This window comes from Mustela lutreola, chromosome 5 (assembly GCF_030435805.1).
Source record: "Mustela lutreola isolate mMusLut2 chromosome 5, mMusLut2.pri, whole genome shotgun sequence".
Taxonomy (NCBI): Eukaryota; Metazoa; Chordata; class Mammalia; order Carnivora; family Mustelidae; genus Mustela; species Mustela lutreola.
In genome coordinates, this window is record NC_081294.1 from 41347380 (window position 1) to 41369674 (window position 22295).

Consider the following 22295-nt stretch of genomic DNA (forward strand, 5'->3'; position numbering starts at 1 on the left):
TTTGCCAGGTGTAGCTGGGTGACCAAGGGACTCAGCCCCAAACCTACACACATGTAATAAAGGTTAGTGTTTCTAGAATAAGACTGTGTGGCCGGCATTGTCCTGTAGGCTTCACACGTATTACCTACTTTTATTCCTATGATGACTCTTCAACGAATTCCATTGTCAGGTGAGGAAGCTGGGACAGAGCGGCTAACCCCGAGTCCCATCGTCCGTATGAAGGAGGGCAAGAATATATACCCAGACACCTGGCTCTTGATGACTTTGCCATCCCATCTCTCAAGGGGGTAGGGGCGAGCTGAGCTCTGCTTGGCAAGTGGTTCCTGAGCCCAGAGTACCAGGCGTTGTGCTGGGCACGCAGGCGCAATGCCAACAGAAGCACCGTGCCCCGCCTCCCGCTGGGGGGCGCTGCGTGCGCTCTAGGAGTGGAAAGTACCAGGTACCCGGGGAGCCACTGTCAGGGGTCAGCTCTTGTCCCAGGCATCTGGGAAGGTTCTCTGAGAGAGGGTATTCATGATGAGGGCGAATAACTCGTAAGGAAGGGGAGGACAAGGGAGCAGGCCCCGGAGCAGGGGGAAAGCACAGAATGGAAGGTGGCCAGTGTAGCTGGATTCAGACAGAAAGGGGCTCCCTGGCCTATTAGAGTGGCCCTTTCCATGACCTTTCTGGCAGCCCTGAAGGGGACAGGGGTTCATGCTGGCTGGAGGGGCAGTGGGGGAGGGGGAGGGAAGATGGCACCTGTATTAAGCTTTGAAGAACAGGTGAGACTGCATGGGGGCAGAGGTGGGCCAAGGGGCAGAGGCTGCAAGGCAGCAGCAGAAGCAAAGGCATGGGGTCAACAGAGAGTCACTGGGAGAGGACGGGTAGAGGGCTCTCCTGCCAGGCAGAGGCTGGGGAAGATCAACCCTACCTTCACTTGGCCCTTGCCATTTGTAGGGACTGAAGGAACGCAACCTGGACAGTGTGCACGTGTGTGCATGTGGACAGTGTCTACCTGTGTGCACCTGCACACACCTGCAGGCCATGCCGTGGTGCAGGCCCAGGTGTGTGTGGAGGACGGGGAGGCGAGCCTGTGCAGAGGACACTTCCTACACTCAGTGTCCTGGGGAGGGTTGCTCAAAGGTTGAGGGTGGGATTTTGGAAGTGAGTGGGATTGGGAGCGGTGGGTCTCCATGGACTCCTGTATGCGAAGCCCATTCCAGTGGGTTCAGAGTGTGTTTCGTATCTGTGCTCTGGCTTGACGAAAAGCTTGCCATTCCTATACTGCTGCAGGACGGATAGAACCATACGTTGTCTCACAATTTACAGGGGAGATCATTTATACTAACAGATCTATCCCAATTCGGACAGTGGCCATGTTTCCAGCCTTTGGAAATTGAGGGGAGCCCAAGGCCTCTCCTGTCTCTCCAGGCCCCCAAATGTTATGCTTAGAGCAAAGCATCCTTGAGCCTGGTCCGGGAAGTCCTTGGCAGGAATGGTGGAGAGCCCTCAGAGCTCCGTTCTTCTACTGTTCAAGTGGGTTGGTGGCATTTTAAGCCTGTCCCAAGTCTGACTGGCACCGTTTAGCTTTTAAAGCGAGGTGGCAGCACAGCCCGCAGGTGTGGTAGAGGAGACCATCTGTTGGCTCCCTGGGAAAGGGTGTGATTGAAGTGAGAAGACCAAGCTTCAACGAGAGGAAAGGATGTTCCTGCATTCCCGCGACTAACAGGTGGTACCAGGGACAGAGTCTTCTCCAAGGTCCATCTGACCCTGCCCTACCACCTCCACAGTACCTGGTAGGCACTTAACTGACCTTGTCTGAATGAGCGAATGAACAAACAGACAGATGAGCGATGGGTCCAGAGGTGGTGGACAAGTAAAGCTGCTTTGGCTGCCGTGGAGTTGCTGTCATGACGCATGTCCGCGTCTTCACTGCCCTCTTTACCGAGTCAGGGATATGACGACCCCTCCGTTGTCACCACTCACACTTCCCGGTCACCAGGTCTGGCCATAACTATTCTGAACACGCCAACTCATCCCTTTTTTCTACATCTTGTCGTCTTAGCTCCTCCCTTAACCACGTCTCACCTTGCCGAGGATGACACTCTTTAATGTGGTTCTTTTGCTGACAGTCTGTCCCTACGGAGGTCACCTAAACCCAACTTAAGCATGACATTAGGATCCCACCTAAATATCTCCCCAGACCCTGTCACCTACTGAATATGGGAAATCCTAGGAACTTATTACAGCACGTTACAACAAGGTGCCTGGCTCCCCAAACGGACAGTAAGAGATTCGAAGGCACAGCTGCCCTAAGTCAGCGTGTCCTCCCCAGACCTGGAGTAGAGTCAGACCCTGGAGAGGTGCTGACAAACATTTGTTAGGTGATCATTGTGTGCAGAGGTTGGGGGGATTGAACCAACAAAGGGCGACTTCTGAGTGTGCCCTCTGACAAGAGGCTGTCTGTGTTCCTCCCCAGAAACTGTCCCAAGAGAAGCAAACTTCAGACTCGGACAGCCTGGGCATGGGTGACAACTGTTCTACTCTGGGCCGCAGGGAGGCCTGCGACCAAGGTAGGAGCCTCTGGGGGCTCAGGCTGGAGAATGTCAGAGCTGGGAGGGCCTTGCCAGGGGACACGGTGCAGAGCAGGTCCCAAGGGCTCTGGAGATCTGGGGAAGGTCACCTAGCCTCTTCAGACCTGCAGCAGCCGTCAGGCCCCAGGTGCAGGCTGAACGGGCCGTGGGGAAGGCTGGGGTAGGTGGGTCTGGGACGTGGGGCTCCCTCCCTTCACCTCACCCATCTCCATGGCAACAGGCAAAGTGAAGAAGAGCAGTCTGGCAGAGCTGAAGGGCTCCGTGAGCAGGGCTGCCGGCCGCAAGATCACCCGCATCATCAGCTTCTCCAAGAAGAAGCCACTGGCTGACGACCCGCAGATGCCCTGCTCCGAGGAGGAGGTCCCATGCTGCGGTGGGTCCTGGGCACCGGCAGGAGGACAGTCACACCCTGGTGCTGTGGGCCCCTGGGCTAAGCAGGAAAACCCTCTAGGCCTCTTCACCTTGCTCCCAGGGCAGAGGAGAGAATCCCACCCAACCCCCACTCCATCAACAATCCATGCCTTTCCATCACTTGTCTCCGGTGAGGCCCTAACACTCAGGAAAAGGAGAAGTCACCTGACTCCTCTCTGCGTTCCCTGTGACCTCAGCTCCAGTCACTGCCCATCTGCGGGCCCCAGTTTCTTCCACTGTGATGAGAGGAGAGCCTCTTATCTCCTCTCAGCACATAACAGGCCAGGTGTGTAAGTTACAACCCAGTCTCATAGGGGAAATTTCTCGGATAAAAATATTTAAGTACCAACAGAGGCAATCAGTGTGAGTTAAACATGGTTATAAATGCCTTCAATGGAAGTTTAATATGGCTTAGAAGGGACGATATATTATTCTGTTCTCGTTAATGTAGTGTTCTGCATACTGGACTCCAATAGAAAATTCTATATTTGGGGTATGTAGTAATGTTCCCTTAAACCAGAAAAAATATTATAAAACCACATGGCTATAAAGAATTATTTTGTAACCAGTGAATCAGGGCATGTCGTAGGAAAAAATATTTAAGTCTAAAAATGTTGAGAGTGAATTCTAAACCCATTGGTCATCAGCCTTGCTCATTTTAGAATTCTTTCTCTTGGCGAGATGCTTTTGTTCCCGCCTGCTGCCACCAGGTGTCAGCATCACCCATTATTTTCTGCCTCACTAATCGGTTCAGTATTTGGGGAGGAGGAAAGGCAAAAGGGATAGTGTCTTCTTTGGCTGACCTCTACAGTAGTCTCCTGCCCTTTTCACCAAGCTGGGTGTGGTAATAGACTTGTAGCAATATAGGAGTGTGCTGGTCGTCCCCATTTTAGATAAGGAAATGAAACTCAGGGAGAAGAGGGTGCCAGAGGCCGCAGGCCCAGACAGAGTGAGCTGATCCAGGACCCAGAAGGCCTCTTTCCAGCTGGAGAATGAGGGTTGTCCAGGCCCTTGTCCCTAAGGTGTAGACTCATGCAGTTTCATAGTCCCTACCTTGGGTTTCCCCAGGGCCGGGCTGTCAGGAGGTCACCCCGATGGTCTCCCCCTCCCAGGCTACCTGAACGTGTTGGTGAACCAGGGCTGGAAGGAACGCTGGTGCCGCCTGAAATGCAACACTTTGTACTTCCACAAGGATCACACAGACCTAAGGACCCACGTGAATGCCATTGCTCTCCGCGGCTGTGAGGTGGCCCCAGGCTTTGGGCCCAGACATCCATTTGCTTTCAGGATTCTGCGCAACCGGCAGGAGGTTGCCATCTTGGAGGTGAGAGGAGAGAATCCAGGGGGTTCCTGGTAGTGTTGGCTGAGGAGCTTTGGCCTGAGTGTGGGCTTTTGTCTTGGGGACCCTGCTAATGGACATTACAGGGCCTGAAGAAAAGGGAAAGTAAGCCCACGGGCTGCCAAGTGACCAAGAATGACTACCAGTTAAAAAAAAAAAAAAAAAAACAGGACACCCACTTAAATTTGAATTTCATATAAACGACAATGGTTTTAATGCAAGTATATCCCATGCGATATTTGGGATATACCTATACTGAAAAAGTATGCATTGTTTATCTGAAAGTTGAATTTAACAGAGCATTCTGCATTTTTATTAGTTCGATCTGGCAACCCTAGAACCAAAGTTTGTTTACTCTCCCTTGTCTTAAAATACCAAGCCCAAAAGGCATCTAGTCTGATCTAACCTAGATCTGAATCGGAACCCCCCGAAAACCTTTCCACCAGTGGCCAGCAGGTACTGTACAAATGCGGGTTTGGCTGAAGTGAACAGGTAGCCTGAGGTCCTAACATCAGCCGGTGCTTCTCTCCCGCAGGCAAACTGCTCCGAGGACATGGGCCGATGGCTTGGGCTGTTGCTGGTGGAGATGGGCTCCAAAGTCACTCCCGAGGCGCTGCACTATGACTACGTGGATGTGGAGACCTTAACCAGCATCGTCAGTGCTGGGCGCAACTCCTTCCTGTGAGGGCCAGCACCCCGCAGCCCCCCCCCCCCCCGCAGCCTCTCAGAGCCCTGGGCGCTGGGAGGGAAGGGAGGAGGAGCTGAGGAGGGCTCTTCTTCCTTGGGAAGTCAGAGGGGGGTGCCTTCCTCCTCCAGCAGGCAGGCATGAGCTGGCTAACGGGGGGAGCCCCGGGTAGGAGGTGGGGTGGGTGCTGGGCAGACAGTGAGCAAAAGAGCAGAGAAGCCAGGCTGTGGTCATGACAGGGCTCGGCTTTCATGCCTGGGAACCTCAGGGTCTCACACCCTTGGCCATCGGGGCTGGTACATGGCCTGTAAGAGCCGGGTTCAAGTCATGACTCTCACGACCAACAGCTTGGGGCAGCCCTTGCCAGCTTGAATTCTGAGTTCTCACTTATGGAATGGAGGTGATGAGTCACTCACCTCTTGGTTGCTGCAAGAATCATGCACCTCCTGCCTCTGAGGCCCTGAGCATAGCAATGGCCCCAAGCTGCCTGGCTCATCACAGAATCAAAGGAGGGTAGACAGACAGCTCTGTAAGCCACAAAGTGTCATCATCACCGCCATCATCATGACACCTCGTATTTTCTAGATATGCAAGATCCTGCCAGGATCAGTGGCCTGAGCCCCGTGTGTACGATGATGTCCCTTATGAAAAGATACAGGTGCGCTCCCTTGGGAGGGCTGGGAACGTGGCAAAGGCCACTGATTAGCTCTTTCTCTTTCTTTCTCTCTCTCTGCCACTACTTCTTTTTTCCTGTACTCAGAGATAATTCTCATTGAACCATCTGCTGGAAGGGGAGGGAGGTCCCTTCTTATCATAGATCATGGCTCAGTACGGAATCCTCTGACAGAGGAGGCAGAGTGGTACAGCAAAGAGTCCCAGCTCAGGAAGAAGATAGGATTTGATGACCGCAAAGCACTATGCTGGTCCAAGCAAGGTGTTGGGCTCTCCACCGGCTCACTGCTCTGTGAACTGATGCTGCTGACTCAGGGGTGCCTGGGTGGGCGGGGCGGGGGGCTGGCCACAAACTGGGTGGCCACTCCCAAAGACCTTCACTTGGTGGCATCCACAGTCTGGCCTTCAGCTCCCAGGACAGAGTCTCCCCATTTGCTCACTAAATCAAGGAGATGCCAGTGTGGCCTCGGTAGCCATCACATGAACAGACTGCTTCTGGCAGCGTGTCCCATGTCTTTTCCTCCCATGGGAGAGCAAGACAGCCACCTTCTGATCAGACACTGGTGGGTGGGTCAGGCCTCACAGCTGGGGGAGAAAGAGGGAATTAAGCTGTCAAGGAAAGTAGACATTTCTACACGCCAGTCCCCCTGCCTTGGACACAGCTGGATGACCCCTAACTCTCACCTCTAAGGCTCCCTTTTCTACAAAGTTCTCCAGCCATCCTTCTTCTGCTTATATGGTCTTTCTTCAGATTCAGATGAATCAGCGGATGCAGCCTGAGATCTTTCTCAGCTGCATAGATTAGTAGCCAGACAGCTTAGTACCTGATGGCATGAACTTTGGATTTGGGGCTGAATCTGGGTGACCTTGGCCTTCACCTCACTAATCCTCATTTCCTGGCTTCAGATGAATACTATAAAACCTACCTGGTTGGATGACTGTGAGAACCAAATGAAATACTGTATAGAAAGACTTTAGCAGCACATAGACATCAGAAGGTCTCACACTGAGTAAAGTACTACTGTTATCAATATCATTATTATGTTACATTATATTCCACTCATGATTCCCTGAGCTCTGACCAGATTCTGAGTGCCCATAATATTCTACATGCACAAATGTATAACTCATTTAGTGGTGCCTGCATGGCTCAATCAGTTAAGCATCAGCCTTTAGCTCAGGTCCTGATCTCAGGGTCCTGGGATCAAGCCCCAGGTCTGGCTCCTCACTCAGCAGAGTCTGCTTTTCCCTCACCCTTTGGCCCTCGCCCTGTTCACACACTCTCCTCTCTCTCTCTCTCTTAAATAAATAAAATCTTTTTTAAAATGCAGAGCCAGTTTATTAGGTTATATAACGTCCACCATTGGCCTTCTGATCTTAATTGGGAACTCTACATTTAGTGATTTCAGAAAATGTGAAGGATACTTCCAAATGACGTGAAGACAGAAGTGTCTATGATGAATCAAATATGCTCACCCAGAGCCCCCTGAGTCTTCCAGATTTTCCTCTCACCAGATATTCCAGTTTAGGGGTGCCTTCTGCGGCCCTCCACCCAATCGCGTGATACATACTAGTAGAAGAAATCTAGAAACTGCTGAGTGTGGCCCCAGTCTAAAAATGTAAGGCCACGATCTCAGAGGTCCTGCAGGGCTCAGCCCCTCCACTCAGAGCAGAATACCCCTGCCTGGGTATTTTGAGGGCTCTGAGCCTAACTGCTCTTCACCTCCTTTCTCCATCTCCCCCAGGACGAGGAGCCCAAGCGTCCCGCGGGCACCCAGGTGAAACGCCATGCCTCCTCCTGCAGCGAGAAGTCCCATCGAGTGGATCCACAGGTCAAAGTCAAGCGCCATGCCTCCAGTGAGTTTTGGGTGGGAGCAAGGAAGGGAATGAAACCATCCACGGGGTCAGGGATCTCCAATCAGATTCCCCCAGGCAGCAGACATGTGAATTAATGAGCGAAGTGAGATATTAAGAAAACACTCTACTGTAAGAAAAATGACAGCACAAGCCACGTGATAGAGGGCAGTGGCCTCCAGAGGGCAGGCAAGAGGGGATGGGGCGGGGGAAAAAGACTGCAGGAATCTGGAGCTCGCAAGCTCCATCTAGAGGGCACGCTGCTACTCAGCTCCAGCCAGAGGCTTCCACACAGTGGGGCAGCCCAGCCCAGCTTCAAAGATCATTCAAGAACAGAAACCTGGGTGCCTGGGTGGCTCATTGGTTTAAGCCACTGCCCTTGGCTCAGATCATGATCTCAGGGTCCTGGGATCAAGTCCTACATTGGGCTCTCTGCTTGGCCTGACACAGGCCTGCTTCCCTGTCTCTCTGCCTACTTATGATCTCTGTCTTGTCAAATAAATAAAAAATATTTAAAAAAAAACCAAACCTTGCCTTCCTAGGAAATCTACTGACTTCTTAATATCAGCAACTAATTTTCAAAAATTTTAACACTAAGTAAGGCCAAATGTGTTTTTATGCTGCAATGTTGCATATATATGAATACACACATATATATATAAAATTCATCCTCAAGTTCTGTCTGTTCCGAAGTCTAAAAATATTTACAAATTCTGATCTGGGGGAGTATATGGAGAAAGGAACCCCTCCCAATTCCCTCAGGGCAGCTGCCATGAAAGGCACGGCTCACCTCCGTGTCCCAGCCCACACTCTCCCAACACCCCATAGATGAGCTGCGTGAATTTTGCCCGATTGCCACACTGCACAATAAAGGCTAAGTATGCCAGACTCTGGTCAGTTCTGTTTGACTTCCAGCACTAATCTCTGCTCCTGTGTGATTCACAAGCCAGCCAGCTTCCTGGAGGACAACATATTCCAAGAACCTTTTCAGTTACTGCTTTATAGTGCTTCCCCCTGCCCCTGAACAGAGTCAAGTTCTATTCCTTGCTTTTTTTTTTTTTTAAAGATTTTATTTATTTAGGGCGCCTGGGTGGCTCAGTGGGTTAAGCCGCTGCCTTCGGCTCAGGTCATGATCTCAGGGTCCTGGGATCGAGTCCCGCATCGGGCTCTCTGCCCATCAGGGAGCCTGCTTCCTCCTCTCTCTCTCTGCCTACTTGTAATCTCTATCAAATAAATAAATAAAATCTTAAAAAAAAAAAAAAAAACCTCAAAAAAAAAAAAGATTTTATTTATTTATTTGACAGAAATCACAAGTAGATGGAGAGGCAGGCAAGAGAGAGAGAGAGAGAGGGAAGCAGGCTCCCTGCTGAGCAGAGAGCCCGATGCGGGACTCGATCCCAGGACCCTGAGATCGAGCTGAAGGCAGCGGCTTAACCCACTGAGCCACCCAGGCGCCCTATTCCTTGCTTTTTGAAGATTCATTTTTAAAATACTTTTCTTTATTAGATCTCCACTTTAGTAATGTAGATTATCTCTTCTGGGGGTCAGAAGACCTGCATTCTGTTCCCCCACTTGATCATTAAATTACTAACTAACTTTGGAAAAGTCCCTTCTTTGTGGTTGTGTCACATTCCTTACACTATGCTCTCTTTGGCACTGGAAGTACAGGCCTTTATGGAATGCCCATTTTCAAATGGAAAAGTAGGGTTGCCTGGGTGGCTCAGTCCGTTAAATGTCTGACTCTTGATTTTGGTTCAGGTTGTGTTCTCAGGATCCGAGATCAAGCCCCACGTAGGGCACCGCACTGAGCCTGGAGTCTACTTATGATTCTCTCTCCCTCTCTGCCCACACCCCCCACTTATGTTCATGCTCACTCTCTCTCCAAAAAATAAAAATAAAAATAATAAAATAAAATAAAATGGAAAAGTAAATTGAAATAACCACATAAGATTAAAGAAATCATAAAACATTCAAACAACAACAAAGATCACAAAACATGTATTCTTTCCTCAAATGAAATGTTATATTGAGTGATATAAAAAAGAGATATAAAATACTGGAAATGACAGATGGTGGTCGGGGGTTTTAAAGTCCTTATCTGATACAACATAACACTGACAACACTTTGCTGTTTTATGCATTTATTTTTAGCTTACCAGGCTATAAAATCCAAACATCTGGGAAAAAATTCCCCTGGGATGCCACTGGGTACCTGGGAGGTTGGGGGAACTATGGGTCCCCTTCTGTGCCCTCCATGCTTTGTTTGTGATCAGGCTCGAACTGCAGGGTAGTTGACACAGGAATTGATCTTTGCATGTGTCACCGGGTGGCCATTGAAGTCCCTACAAGAGCTAGAGAGACAAGACCCCAATTATCAGTAAACCAAGGGAATCATTCCTAATTCCACACCCCACCAGCTTAAAATGACTGTGAATGACTGTCTGAAACAAAAACATAAATAAATAAAAATTTCCCTGTAACACTGGACTATGGCATAACCCCCCCCACACACAGCAGTAATGCATGGCATGGAGCCCGGAGTAGACACACATGGGCTCAAACTGGGCTCTGCCATCATTAGCGTTGAGATCCAACCTCTCTGTGCCTCAGTTTCCCCAGCAACAAAACAGAGCTAACCATAGCAAAGTTTTATGAAGACTAAGTGCATATAATGGCATATAGGCATGTAAATGGCCTAGCATATAGTACAAGCTTGATAAATTTTTGCCAAAATTATCTATAATCGTCCACCATAATGTGGAGCCTGGAATGGATTCCTGGGCTCCTCTCTCCCTCCACCCATTTTCCAAGAATAAAATGGGCAATGCCTGAGTTTAGCCCAAGGTCTTGATTCTCTGCGGCCCTGAGTTATATATCCTGGGATCCAGCTGTGCGTTAGCTCTCTGCTGAGCGGGGAGCCTGCTTCTCCTTCTTGCTCTCCCTCTGTGCTCTCTCTCTCTCAAGTAAATGGATAAAATCTTTAAAAACAAAACAAAAACTTACCACAATGCTAAAGAGGTAAATTTGATCAGTGTCCGCATTTACAAACGAGGAAACCAAGGCCTGGGGTGAGGCACAGAAACACCACTAATCACTGTTGCCCGATGTCACCCAACCAGCAAAAGGTAAAAGAGGATACAAACCTTGGTCGGCCTCATTCCAAAGCCCTTGTTCCTAGTCCCCATGCTCTGCTGCCTCCCTTTTGCTCCTGTTTCCTTGGAGAATTTATACAGTAAGGATATAGATCTGAGTGTTCCCATTTTATAGATGGAGAAGTTGAGGCTGAGAAAGACGCTAAGGCCGTGCAAGTACTTTTACAAGAGATCAGAAGTGGGGGGCCTTCACCTGCCTTTTATCTCTGCAGGTGCCAATCAATACAAGTACGGCAAGAACCGAGCTGAGGAAGATGCCCGGAGGTACCTGGTAGAAAAAGAGAAGCTGGAAAAAGAGAAGGAGACAATCCGGACAGAGCTGATGGCACTGAGGCAGGAGAAGAGGGAGCTGAAGGAAGCCATCCGGAATAATCCAGGTACCTACATGGGCGTGTCCTGGGCACTCAAGTTGGGGGGGAGGGGAGCACGGGCTCAGCCCTGACACTTCCCATGGCAGAGGTCAGCTGCTTCTCCAGGACAGTGTGCTTCTCCACCCCATCTTCCTCCTCCTCCTCCTCTTCCTCAACTTCATTGTCATCATCCTTCCTGAGTAATTAAAGTGCTGTCACTCTAGTAACTGCTCTTGGGTAAGGGGAAGAAAAGGCATCACAAAAACGTGTACACTTAATGTAGTAAAATTCAATCTGATTTTAGAAATGTTAAAATGTGGAAAACAGAGTGTGCCTTAGAATCAAGGAAATAAGAGACATCATTTTGAACCTCCCATTAAGTCACTCATTCACAGAAGTGCTGAGCACACAACCATGTGAGACACTGGTCCTGGTGCTGGGAATGATGAACAGAGACATCCTCTTCCAATATCCATGGCCATGACCTCTGCAGGCCCAGCCTGCTCCGAGTTCCTCTCACCCCACCTTCTGCTCTTTCCTCTGAGTTCTCTCTATAGCTGGAGTTTGGCACACTTTCAGCTTGAGGTTTGCCCACATGCTTGAAGGAACAGAGGCCTTGTCCTTTATAAAATACATCCAAGGTAACACAGCCCTGTGAGAATCTAATGGAACCTATGGATCCTTTTCCCAAGGGGAAAAAAAACCCCACAATTCACAATATTGTGGACAGTTTCAGCAGCCAGGGCTCGTGTGCCCTCAGAGCTCACCCACAGAGTGCCTAGGAATCCATGAACCTAACAGAGAACTTCTAGATTAAAAGATAAGGCTTCTTCTGTGTAGCCAAGAACCAGAATCTGTGGGAGGGAAGCATAAGAAGGCAGTTTGGTCTCAATATACAGAACTTTCTAAGAGTCAAAACAGGGTTTGGAACAGGCTATCTTCCTTTTCCTGCTCAACTTTTTTATATAGCACATCACTTTGTAACATTTGATTATTTATTATGTTTATCATTTTTATTGTTTCTCTCTCTCTCTCTCTCTCTCTCTCTCTCACACACACACACACACACACACACACACACAAATATGAGCTCTATAAGATAAAGGATCTTGGCCTGTTTTGTTCACTGATCTATCCCAAGGATCCAGAACAGCACCCAGTACAAAGCAAGGGCTTAGCACCCAATAAGTATTTACTGGATAGATGAATGAATGAATAAATCAATGAATGAAAGAGAGAAAGAAACTAACTTTTAAACCTGGTAAGACCCAACACACCTCTTGTGCATGAAAACATACTAATATAGGTTTGTTCATTTAGATTGAAAAGCAACAAAATCCCAGTAGGAGCCCATGGTCGATGTAAAACCCTGTATTATAACTCAGTTACAAGTAAGAGAAACCAAAGTCAAATTGGCTTAGAAATGAAAAGGAGGGCACCGGGATGGCTCAGCCAGTTGAGGTCCTTAATTTCAGCTCTTAATTTCAGCTCTTAATTTCAGCTCTTAATTTCAGCTCAGGTCCTGATTTCAGGGCTATGAGATTGAGCCCAGAGCTCTGCCTAGCATTGGGCTTCACGTGCAGCAGGGCATCTGCTTCTCTCCCTCTCCCTTTACCCCCTCCCCCTGCTCCCTCTCTCTCTAAAATAAATAAACCTTTTAAAAAAGGAAAAAAGCAATTCCAAAAAAAAAAGAAATGAGAGGAAAAACATAGGGGTGCCTGGCTTGCTCAGTTAGTAGAACATAGGGTCATGAGTTCAAGCCCTTATTGGGTTTAGACCTTACTTTAAAAAAAAGAAAAGAAAAAAAAATTTAATAGGAAAACTGAGCAATCAGGTATAGCAAGTTCCAGGAATTGGAACGATGTCACCAGGAAGTAGAATTCTGTCTTCTGCCATCCTCTGTGTTGGCTTCATTCTCTGCCCCTCGTGGTGGCATAATGGCTACACAGCTCTAGCCCTCACCTAATCCTTCCAACCACCCCTGCAGAGAAAACTTCTCTTCCCAATGGACCCCACAGAAGCCTCAGGATTCACTCTGATTGGACCAACTTTAATCTCTAAAACCAACCACTGTGACCAGAAAATGGAGACAGGATTATGGGCTAGGTCTAAGTCATGTACCAACGCCTTGAACTTAAAGTGAGGTCAGCTCCATCCAAACTAAAGGGAATTGGAGGAGAAAGGTGGTTTCCCAGGGGAAAATCAGGGTTCTGGATCCAGAAGGTGGGAAAACAGATACAGGGCAGGTAAAAATGACACAACCCAGCCTGGAGCTGGAATCCCAGGCCCCAAGTCCTTCTCTGAATTGGGACTGAGGGCTTGGAAAAGCCCCCTGAGAGGGACGGACTAGAACCTGAGGTCCTGTCGTATTCCCTGAGGCTTCAGGCCAGGCTCAGCTGTTTCTCTGCCATGTCTCTGGACACAGGAACGAAGTTAAAGGCTCTGGAGGAGGCCGTGGCTGCCCTGGAAGCTCAGTGTCGGGCAAAGGAGGAGCGCCGGATCGACCTGGAGCTACGGCTTGTGGCTGTGAAGGAGCGACTACAGCAGTCCCTGGCAGGGGGCCCGACGCTGGGACTCTCCGTGAGCAGCAAGAACAAGAGTGGGGTGAGTCCACGCCCATCTGGGCCAGGGTAGCTGCTTCTAAATCCCCTCATGTGCTATAGATCTTCATGGTTACTCTTTGCGGGTAGAAATGATGGTCGTTTACAGATGAGCAAGTAGATGCCCAAAGAGGAGAGGGAACATGCCAGAAGACAGCCTGCCAAAGAGCAGCTGGCACTGCTAGGGAGGGGACTGTCAGAGCAAGCTCTGGCCTTTATTGTCTCCCCCAAAGCCCTGCCATTTGACTTTTTATCCTGAATGTGGTCCTAGAAGTAGCCTTTGTGTTACTGGTAAGTGTAACTACGGTATGTTGAATAACAAGTGTGTGTTGAACAATAACTGTGTTGTAGGTCAACAACTGTACTGTAGGTCAGTACAGCCTTTAACTCCTGTTATCTTATCCGACCTTCACGGCAGTCCCAGGAGGTGGGACACTAGATGTGTTGGCGCCACTGAACGGACAAGGAAACGGAGGTCAGAGGTGCTGAGGGACTTACACCAGGTCACTCAGTTAAGTAAGTGGGAGGCAGGATTCGCAACGCTGGAAGACTGACTCCAGAGCCCGGCCTTAGCCATAGTGCTTGTGCCCTGTCTTAGGGTCCTCAGTGTACCATGTGGTCCTCTGGGCTTTGCACAGCCATGATCTCCAGGGCTCTAAGCACCCCTGCAAGGTAGATCCTCTCGCCCCGAATGAGAGCTCCTCAGGGAGAACTTGGCTGACCTCCATCTCCATCTGAATGTCTCAACCTCAGCACTACTGATATTTGGGGCCGATAATTCTTTTTATAGGGGACTGCCAGGTACATGTAGGATGTTTATCAGCATTGCAAGCTTCTGCCTGCTAGATGCCAGTAGTTCCACACCCACCTGACAACCAGAAATGCCTCCAGAAATTGCCAGATGTCCCCTGAAAAGGCAAAATCGCCCCTATTTGGGAACAACTGGTCTAAATTGCGAAGAGTCCAATGTGTTATTCTTTCTCATAGCACTTAGCCACAATTTCTGTATACGTGTGTGTGTGTGTGTGTGTGTGTCTTTTTGTGTCCTTCCTGGTCTAATATCTATCTCCCGCACTGGGTTGTATAGTTTTATTAAAAATGGACTATGCCTGTTTTATCATTACAACCTTAGCCCTTCTACAGAGTCCGCAAAATAGGAGTGCAACAAATGTTTGCTGAATGAATAAAACTCAATGCCTGCTTTCAGAAAAGAACAGGGAGATTCAGACAGATGAAATAGCTTGTCGGATAAGTTTTGAGTTGCCACCGCCTGATCAGACCACACCCCACGTCTCCTAGCCAGTCTCCTAGCCAGGCTGTTCCTTCTGCCCGTGTGCTTCCTCTCCTTGGGGCTTTCCAACCTCATTTACAGATGAAGAGCTTAAGAAAACAAAGGCAAACCCACAGAGGGCTGGAGGAAGAGCTAGAAGTGGTTTCACTCATCCCAGCTGCTTCTTCCCACCAATATGCCCTGAAATTCACATTCCAGATAGCTCTTCCCAAGACTCCTGAACCTTTCTGAAGGCCTTTGGAGAGAAGGAGATGTCTTCTCTAAATTCCCTGCAGACTTAGCCGTTAATATGCCACACTTAAAGAACTACATCCAGTAATGTACTGCGCAACTATCTGGAAAAGTTAAGGGGTGAGGGCACTGTAGAAGAGAAGGAATATGGGAGAGATGAAGAGAGAGGGCGGTAGGGTTTGAATCCCAGCTCTCCCACTCACCAACTATGTGACCTTGAGCAGTGACTTGACCTTCCCATTTGGCTCATCTGTAAAACAGGGTGACTAATAATGGTACCTACTTCATAGACTTGGAAAGTCTAAATGAGCTAATCCATGCAAAGCCTGGTGCATAATGAGGGCTCCGTAATTTTAGAGGTCATTACTTTCATTTCAAGGCCCTCAAGGGGCCTTCCTCCCCTCACCCTGTTTGGTGCTGGCCTAACAGCACCTTCTATTTGCATTCTTTGGAGGGCAAGCCAGGTGTGGGAAGCCAGCATTAGGCCTCACCTATGTAACGATTTTTCCTCATCAACAGGAAACTGCAAATAAACCCCAGAACAACGCCCCAGAGCAACCTCTCCCTGTCAACTGTGTTTCTGAGCTGAGGAAGAGAAGCCCATCCATCGTAACCTCCAACCAAGGAAGGGTGCTACAGAAAGCCAAGGTATTGCAATAGCTCAGCAAATCAAAATTCAGAGATCTGGCAACCCCCTTCCTACAGAACTCCACCGAGAGGTTCTTGGCCCCACCTCTTCCGGTTCTAGGTCCCAGGCTCGCTCCGTGATACTGGCCCACAGTCCAGTCCTCTCAGGGCCAGCTGTGTTCCAGAACTTTGAGGATTTTAGAAAGTTAATATGGTACATATACTGTGTATGATGAAAAACCCCAGCAAGTTCTCAGGAAGCACTGTGAAAGCAAACATGTTAAGTATTCTACAAGAAGTCACATGAATATTCACACCATGTGGAGTAGATTATAAACAGCCTCACATCAGCTCAGGTCAGGTTTTGCACCAATTGTGTTTGTGTCGAAATGCCTGATTCAAAAAATTGGTTTTAGGGTTTTCTGGATTGCAGAATTGGGAATAAGAAATTGTGGACTTGAGGGGCACCTGAGTGGCTCAGCCGGCTCAGCTGAAGGATCTGCCTTCAGCTCAGGTCATGATCCCAGGGTTCTTTCAAGCTCCATGCTCAGCCGGGAAACCTGTTTCTCTCTCTCCCCTTGCTCCTCCCCCCTGCTCATGCTCTCTCTCTCTTTCTCTCTCAAATGAATAAATAAAATCTTAAAAGGAAAGAAGGAAGGAAGAAAGAAAGGAAGGAAGGAGAAAAGAAATTATAGACTTGAGAAACTAACACCTGAGCATAAGGACATGAGATTAGAGAAGTAAACAGCCAGAGGCTAGATCACCTAGACTAGACATCAGCAAACTGTAAAGGTAAATATTTGTGAGCTTGTGGACCACAGAGCTTCTTTCAGAATGACTCAGCTCTGCCACTGCAGCAGGAAAGTAGACAACCTGTAAACAAATGATGGAATGACTGTGTCCCAATAAAACTTTATTTATGGGCACTGAGATTTGCATTTCATAAAATTTTCACATGTCAAGAAACAAATTTTTTTTTAAGATTTTATTTATTTATTTGTCAAAGCAGGGGCAACTGCGGGCAGAGGGAGAAGCAGGCTCCCTGCCGAGCAAGGAGGCCGATGCAGGACTCGATGCCGGGACCTTGGTTGGGATCATGACCTGAGCCAAAGGCAGACATTTAACTGACTAAGCCACCCAAGCTCCCCCAAAATTATTATTCTTTTGATTTGTTTTCAAACATTTAGAAATGTAAAAACCATTAGTTTTTGATGAACACGTTCTTAGTTGAAAACACACAGTGGGCCAGATGGGCCTGTGGGCCAATTTGTTTCTCTCTGATCCTTGTAGGACATCGGAAGAACTGTAAATTTTGTTCTAACATACTGGAAAGTCATTGGAAAGTTTTGAGCAAAAAATTTGTGGATATGAATTACATTTTTATTTTTTTTTTTTTAATTTATTTTTTTTTTTAATTTTTTTTTAAAGATTTTATTTATTTATTTGACAGAGAGAAATCACAAGTACACTGAGAGGCAGGCAGAGAGAGAGAGAGAAGGAAGCAGGCTCCCCGCTGAGCAGAGAGCCCGACGCGGGACTCGATCCCAGGACCCTGAGATCACGACCCGAGCCGAAGGCAGCGGCCCAACCCACTGAGCCACCCAGGCGCCCCTGAATTACATTTTTAAAAGACCATTCTGGGAACACCTGGGTGGCTCAGTTGGTTAAGCGTCTGCCTTTGGCTCAGGTCATGATCCCAGAGTCCTGGCATCATGTCCTGCAATGGGCTCCTTGCTCAGCAGGGAGCCTTATTTCTCCTTCTGCCTGCTGCTCCCACTGCTTGTGCTCTGTCTCTCTCTGACAAAATCTTTTTAAAAAAATTTTTAATAAAAAATAAATATTTAAATAATAAAACATAAAATAAATAAAAAATAAAAAGATATTCTGGGGGTGCCTGGGTGGCTCATTTGATTAAGTGTCAGACTCTTGATTTTGGCTCAGGTCATGATCTCAGGGTCATGATCTCAGGGTTGTGAGGTCGAGCCCTGCATCGGACTCCACACTGGACATGAAGCCTACTTAAGATTCTCTCCCTCCCTCTGCCCCTGCCTCACACGTGCTCTCTCTTTAAAAAAACAAAAGCACACAAAACAAAACAAAACCATTCTGGAACAATGTTGAGAACTGATATGAAGACAGAGGAGACCAGTTAGGAGTCATCCAGATGAGAGATGAAAAAGGCGTAGTAGGGTGATTTGAAGTGGCTGGCTTTGGAGGTAGAGCCAAAGGATTTGCTGATGGGGATGTAAAGGATAAGGAGAAAGGAACCAAGGATGACTCAAAGTCGTTTCCCTGAGCAGCTGCGGTTTAGATGGTGAAGACTGTGAGAAGAGCAGCAGGCTGGGAGTGGGGAAACCTCCCAGCAAGAATGTTCTTCCAACCCTCCCATGTAACCCTGGTTTACACCATCACCTCCAGAGCTGGCAGGAAACCCTATGAATCACTTGTGGGTAAAAAGCCACTTTACCCATCACTTGTGGGTAAAAAAGCCACTTCAGTATCCCTCCCAGATGAAGTCCTGCATGGCTCCAGGGGAAACAAGAGAGCCCAGTGGGCCGCCTGCGTTCACCCTTCCTTACCAAACTGCTTTGTCTTTTCTTTCATCAGTCTCCTACCTCACCCCACCCCAGCATTAGAGCCAAGCATAGACTGGCTTCAGTTTCCTTGTCTGAGAAAGACAAACTTTGTGACATTTGAGCCCCCATAAAACTCCCCACTCCCCAGAGTGCAGAAAGGACTTACCCATGGCTACCGAAGGAGGGTGAGACTAGGAACCGTGGCTCTCTGGCCAGTGGAGATCTTTATGTAATCGGGTGCAGTGGAATGTTTTTATCCTGTAAGTCACACTAGAATGTTCAGCAACCTGATTTGTCTTATCTTTCTGGACTTCAGGAATGGGAAATGAAGAAGACCTAGAAGGAGGATGAAGATTTCATTCCAAAGGAAATACAAGATTGTATTGGAAACACTTTTTTCACAAGGAGATGCCAGGACACTGGAAGTAGCCCCCACTGGAAGTAGCCTCTCCAGGGCACCCAGAAGACCAGCTTTTACATGATTTGCATGATGACAGGGGAAACGGGGAGGGAAGAAATGGAAGGGAGGAAGGACATGGAGGGCGTCCTTTTAACTTCCCAGAGGGTGGAAAACAGGGATGGAGGGAGTCAGAAATCTGCACCACTGTAAAGGTTTTGTTAAATGTCTTTGCCCTCATTTCTGAAGAAATGAAAGCCCACGTGAATAAGCCATTCCATCCCATTCTAGCATCCCACTCCCAGGCTATAGGGCAAAGGAAGACAGTGCTGAAGCATCAGTAGGTAGTACAGTACAAAGAGCCAAGCTTTGATCATCTGATCACACTTGTGCCAAGTGGATTCATGTGGGGCATCACTGACAACCTCTGGGCAACATAAAGAGGCTGAAAAATCAATAGAATCTCCCTGCCTGCGTGAACGTGAACAAAAGCTACAGACAACACACAAATTCTGCAGTCATTCCTTCTGTGCTTCAGAGCTGGGTGGGTGCGGCTACCAGAACCCTGCATTTGAGGTGCTTTCAAATTAGAGGTCTGCTATGCAGCAGGCGAGGGGAGGCTCAGCCGGGGACTTGTTTTCAGCCCACAGTGATAGTGACAGGAACATGGATTCCTAATGTCCACAGTATGGTGCAGGAATTGTAGGGTGGGGTCATTTGTAGCCAGTAAAGTCCTTTACCTATTTCATTTGACACTCGGGCTCCAGGAGCTAGGGCTAGAGAACCAAGTGACGCTCTGTATGTCTTTATCCTGAGTTTGCACTTAAAGGCTCTCCAGTCTGCACTTCTGTACCTGCTGTCAAGGAAAACTATCACGGAGAATCAAAGGATGGTGGCTCATTTCTGCCGGGAGTGCTTTTTACTAACACTTGATACTTTTATAGGGGAGCAGGACTTCAAGTCTTGGGCAGTCTCCTTACTCTGCCATTCACTGCTTTCTCAACACTGTAGACACTTTTTAGTTTTTTAGGTCTTTATATCTCCTTCCAAAAAAAGATAAAACCAGTTAACTGTTAAGAGCTCAAAGGCTAGCTCCAGAGAGAGAAACACAGACACACACACACACACACACACACACACACACACACAATAACCTTTGGACACTTTACCCTACCTACGGTTTTACATACTTCTGCCTTATCCAAACTTTACCACTCTTTAAGGTAGCTGAGGACCAGAGCAGGGAAAATAGCCTGACCAAAATCACCTAGCTGGTCCGTGGCAGAGGAAGAGACTTAGGGCCTGTGAGCCTGGATCCAGAGTTGGATTTGAGCCTCACCTCTGCCACTGCCCAGCTGGTTAAGTCTGGGAAAGTCACCTGACCTCTCATTCTTTTCTTTATCTACAAAACCCAGGTTAACAGTTCCATTTCCTCCCCCCACCCCCAAGACTATTGGGGAAATTCAGTGAGATAGCACAGGGGAAGCATCTTGCACCGTCTGAGAAAGAGGAAATGCTCAGTCAATAGTGGCCCTTATTATTAGCTAGATAAGAAACGTCTGACTAAAAACCCTGTGTTCTTTCCACTGAAGAAATGATGTTTATATGATAATCACAGCCATCAAAAAGCTAAAAAGCAACTAATCCATAACTGACAGTTTTCATCCAGATTCCACTTATCTTCAATGAAAAAGGAGCTCACATAATCTACATTGTTAATGTTCTTTTTTTAAAAATGTGGATCCTGGAACGACACCCAACACCCCAACTCTGTCCTCGGTGTGTATTCTTTCTCATGCGGTTATTCTGCAGTTGAGCATTTTTCCCCACTGAAAGACCTTGGGAATACTGGAGAGGGGGTACAGTGAGCACTCCACGAATCAGGTACTGCGTTAGCCAAAGTTCACAGGCACGCAACCTGTGCAGTCACAAAGATTAGTGGGGCCCTGACCTTGGTTTAGGGCTCTGCTATTAACCCTCTTAGTAATTTTTGAACAAGGGGCATCACATTTCCCTTTTGCCCTTTAAATTGCATAGCCAGTCCTGGTGCTAACTGCTAATCACTTTCCCAGACATTTTCCCTAAAACTCTGTGACACAGGCTCTATTACCCAGTTTTTAGTTTGGGAAACTGAAGTCCAGGGCGGTTATGTAACTTGCACGACCCAAAGTGGTTATGTAACTCACACGACCCAGTTAGTAGGTGATGGAGCCAGCCGCCCTTCCTCTTAGTCCAAAGTTCCATTTCATCCACATCTTACCCCACCACCCGTCTTGCACTGCAGCATTCAGAAGAACACTAGCACTTCATAAACAGACTAATGAAAGATGTACATATGCAGCACATTTGGTATAGACTATTTAGCTAAGAGAAGTGCAAACAAAATGGCTAAAGCATAGATGCCAGTCCTCATCTGTTAAAATGCCTTGTTTGTTTTGTTTTCAAGGTATAGACTCATGGGTCTAGGGGGATTTGAAGCTCCATCCTTTCCGACACTGCCAAGTGTTGGGACTATTGGGATTTCTGGTGTCCCTGAATCCTCAGTGGGGGACCCTGAGCAGATGTACCAACCTCTCTGAGCCTCACTTTTCATATATGTAAAAGTGGATCATAATCCCTCCTTAACCCATGTTGCTCTTCTCCCGAGGCCAAAAGAAAACATCAGGTGTTGGTTACAACACATTTGGACTGGGCCTTGGATAGAATTAAAAGATGCAAAAGTCTCCAGCTCTGGCCTCAGGGAACTCACAGACAAGTAGAGAGAAAACCTGACCCAAATAGCTACAGTGTAAGTAAGCCATGCTACAGTGAGGATTTAGAATGAGAACACACTTCCCATTTCTTTAAAAAAATATATTTATTTATTTATTTATTTATTTATTTATTTTTAACCTTAGGGAGGAACTAGTCTGGCAATTCCAAGTGCCCTCAACCCCAATCGTCAATCTACCCTCACTTCCTGACAGATTTCCACACTAAATCTCTCTACAATTCATCCACTTCATCCTATCTCCACTGACATCAACCATTAATTCATTCAACATATATTCGTTAAGGACCTACTATGGATACCTACCTACTGTACTAGATGTCAGAAATAACCACTGTGAACAAGACAGACACCCTCTTGCTCAAACTCTAGTTGGGAGAACAAAAAGAAAACAAAACAAAATACAAATATGGAAATAGAAATTGCAGGACACACCTAAAATAGTAGCTACTTTAGGTAGGGTGTTACAAAGATCTTCAAGGGGTCTCCAGGACAGAGTACAGTCCTCCCCTTGCGTGGACTAGTACGACAGCCTGTCTCCCTGCCTCTTTGCAGGAGTCAAAGCGACCCGTTAAACATGTAAAGGTTTTGTAACATGTTCGCATTGCAATCAGTAAGACTCACGTTCATGGAGCAAAAAAATTGGGGTACTACATTAGGAAACTGTTCCATCGTTCATTGGCAATAACCGACTAATCTCTGCCCTAATGGAGCTCACATAGTGAGAAAACACACATTTAAAAAAAAATAGCGAAGTCAGAAAACAA

The 22295-nt window shown here is 47.7% G+C and overlaps 1 protein-coding gene across 3 annotated transcripts in view; it reads left to right on the forward strand.

The window, feature by feature from the left end:
- AFAP1L1 (actin filament associated protein 1 like 1) overlaps positions 1–20526 on the forward strand; it is a 58474-nt gene extending 37948 nt beyond the window's left edge. For all 3 annotated transcript variants that reach the window (XM_059173991.1, XM_059173990.1, XM_059173992.1), the window contains exons 10-19: positions 2459–2552; positions 2794–2946; positions 4097–4308; positions 4859–5004; positions 5594–5666; positions 7426–7537; positions 10899–11063; positions 13462–13640; positions 15678–15806; positions 18678–20526. In XM_059173991.1, the coding sequence (XP_059029974.1) occupies positions 2459–2552; positions 2794–2946; positions 4097–4308; positions 4859–5004; positions 5594–5666; positions 7426–7537; positions 10899–11063; positions 13462–13640; positions 15678–15806; positions 18678–18701 (1287 nt within the window). In that variant the 3' untranslated portion in view covers positions 18702–20526. The remainder of the gene's footprint in view (positions 1–2458; positions 2553–2793; positions 2947–4096; positions 4309–4858; positions 5005–5593; positions 5667–7425; positions 7538–10898; positions 11064–13461; positions 13641–15677; positions 15807–18677) is intronic.
- The last annotated feature ends 1769 nt before the right edge of the window (positions 20527–22295 follow it).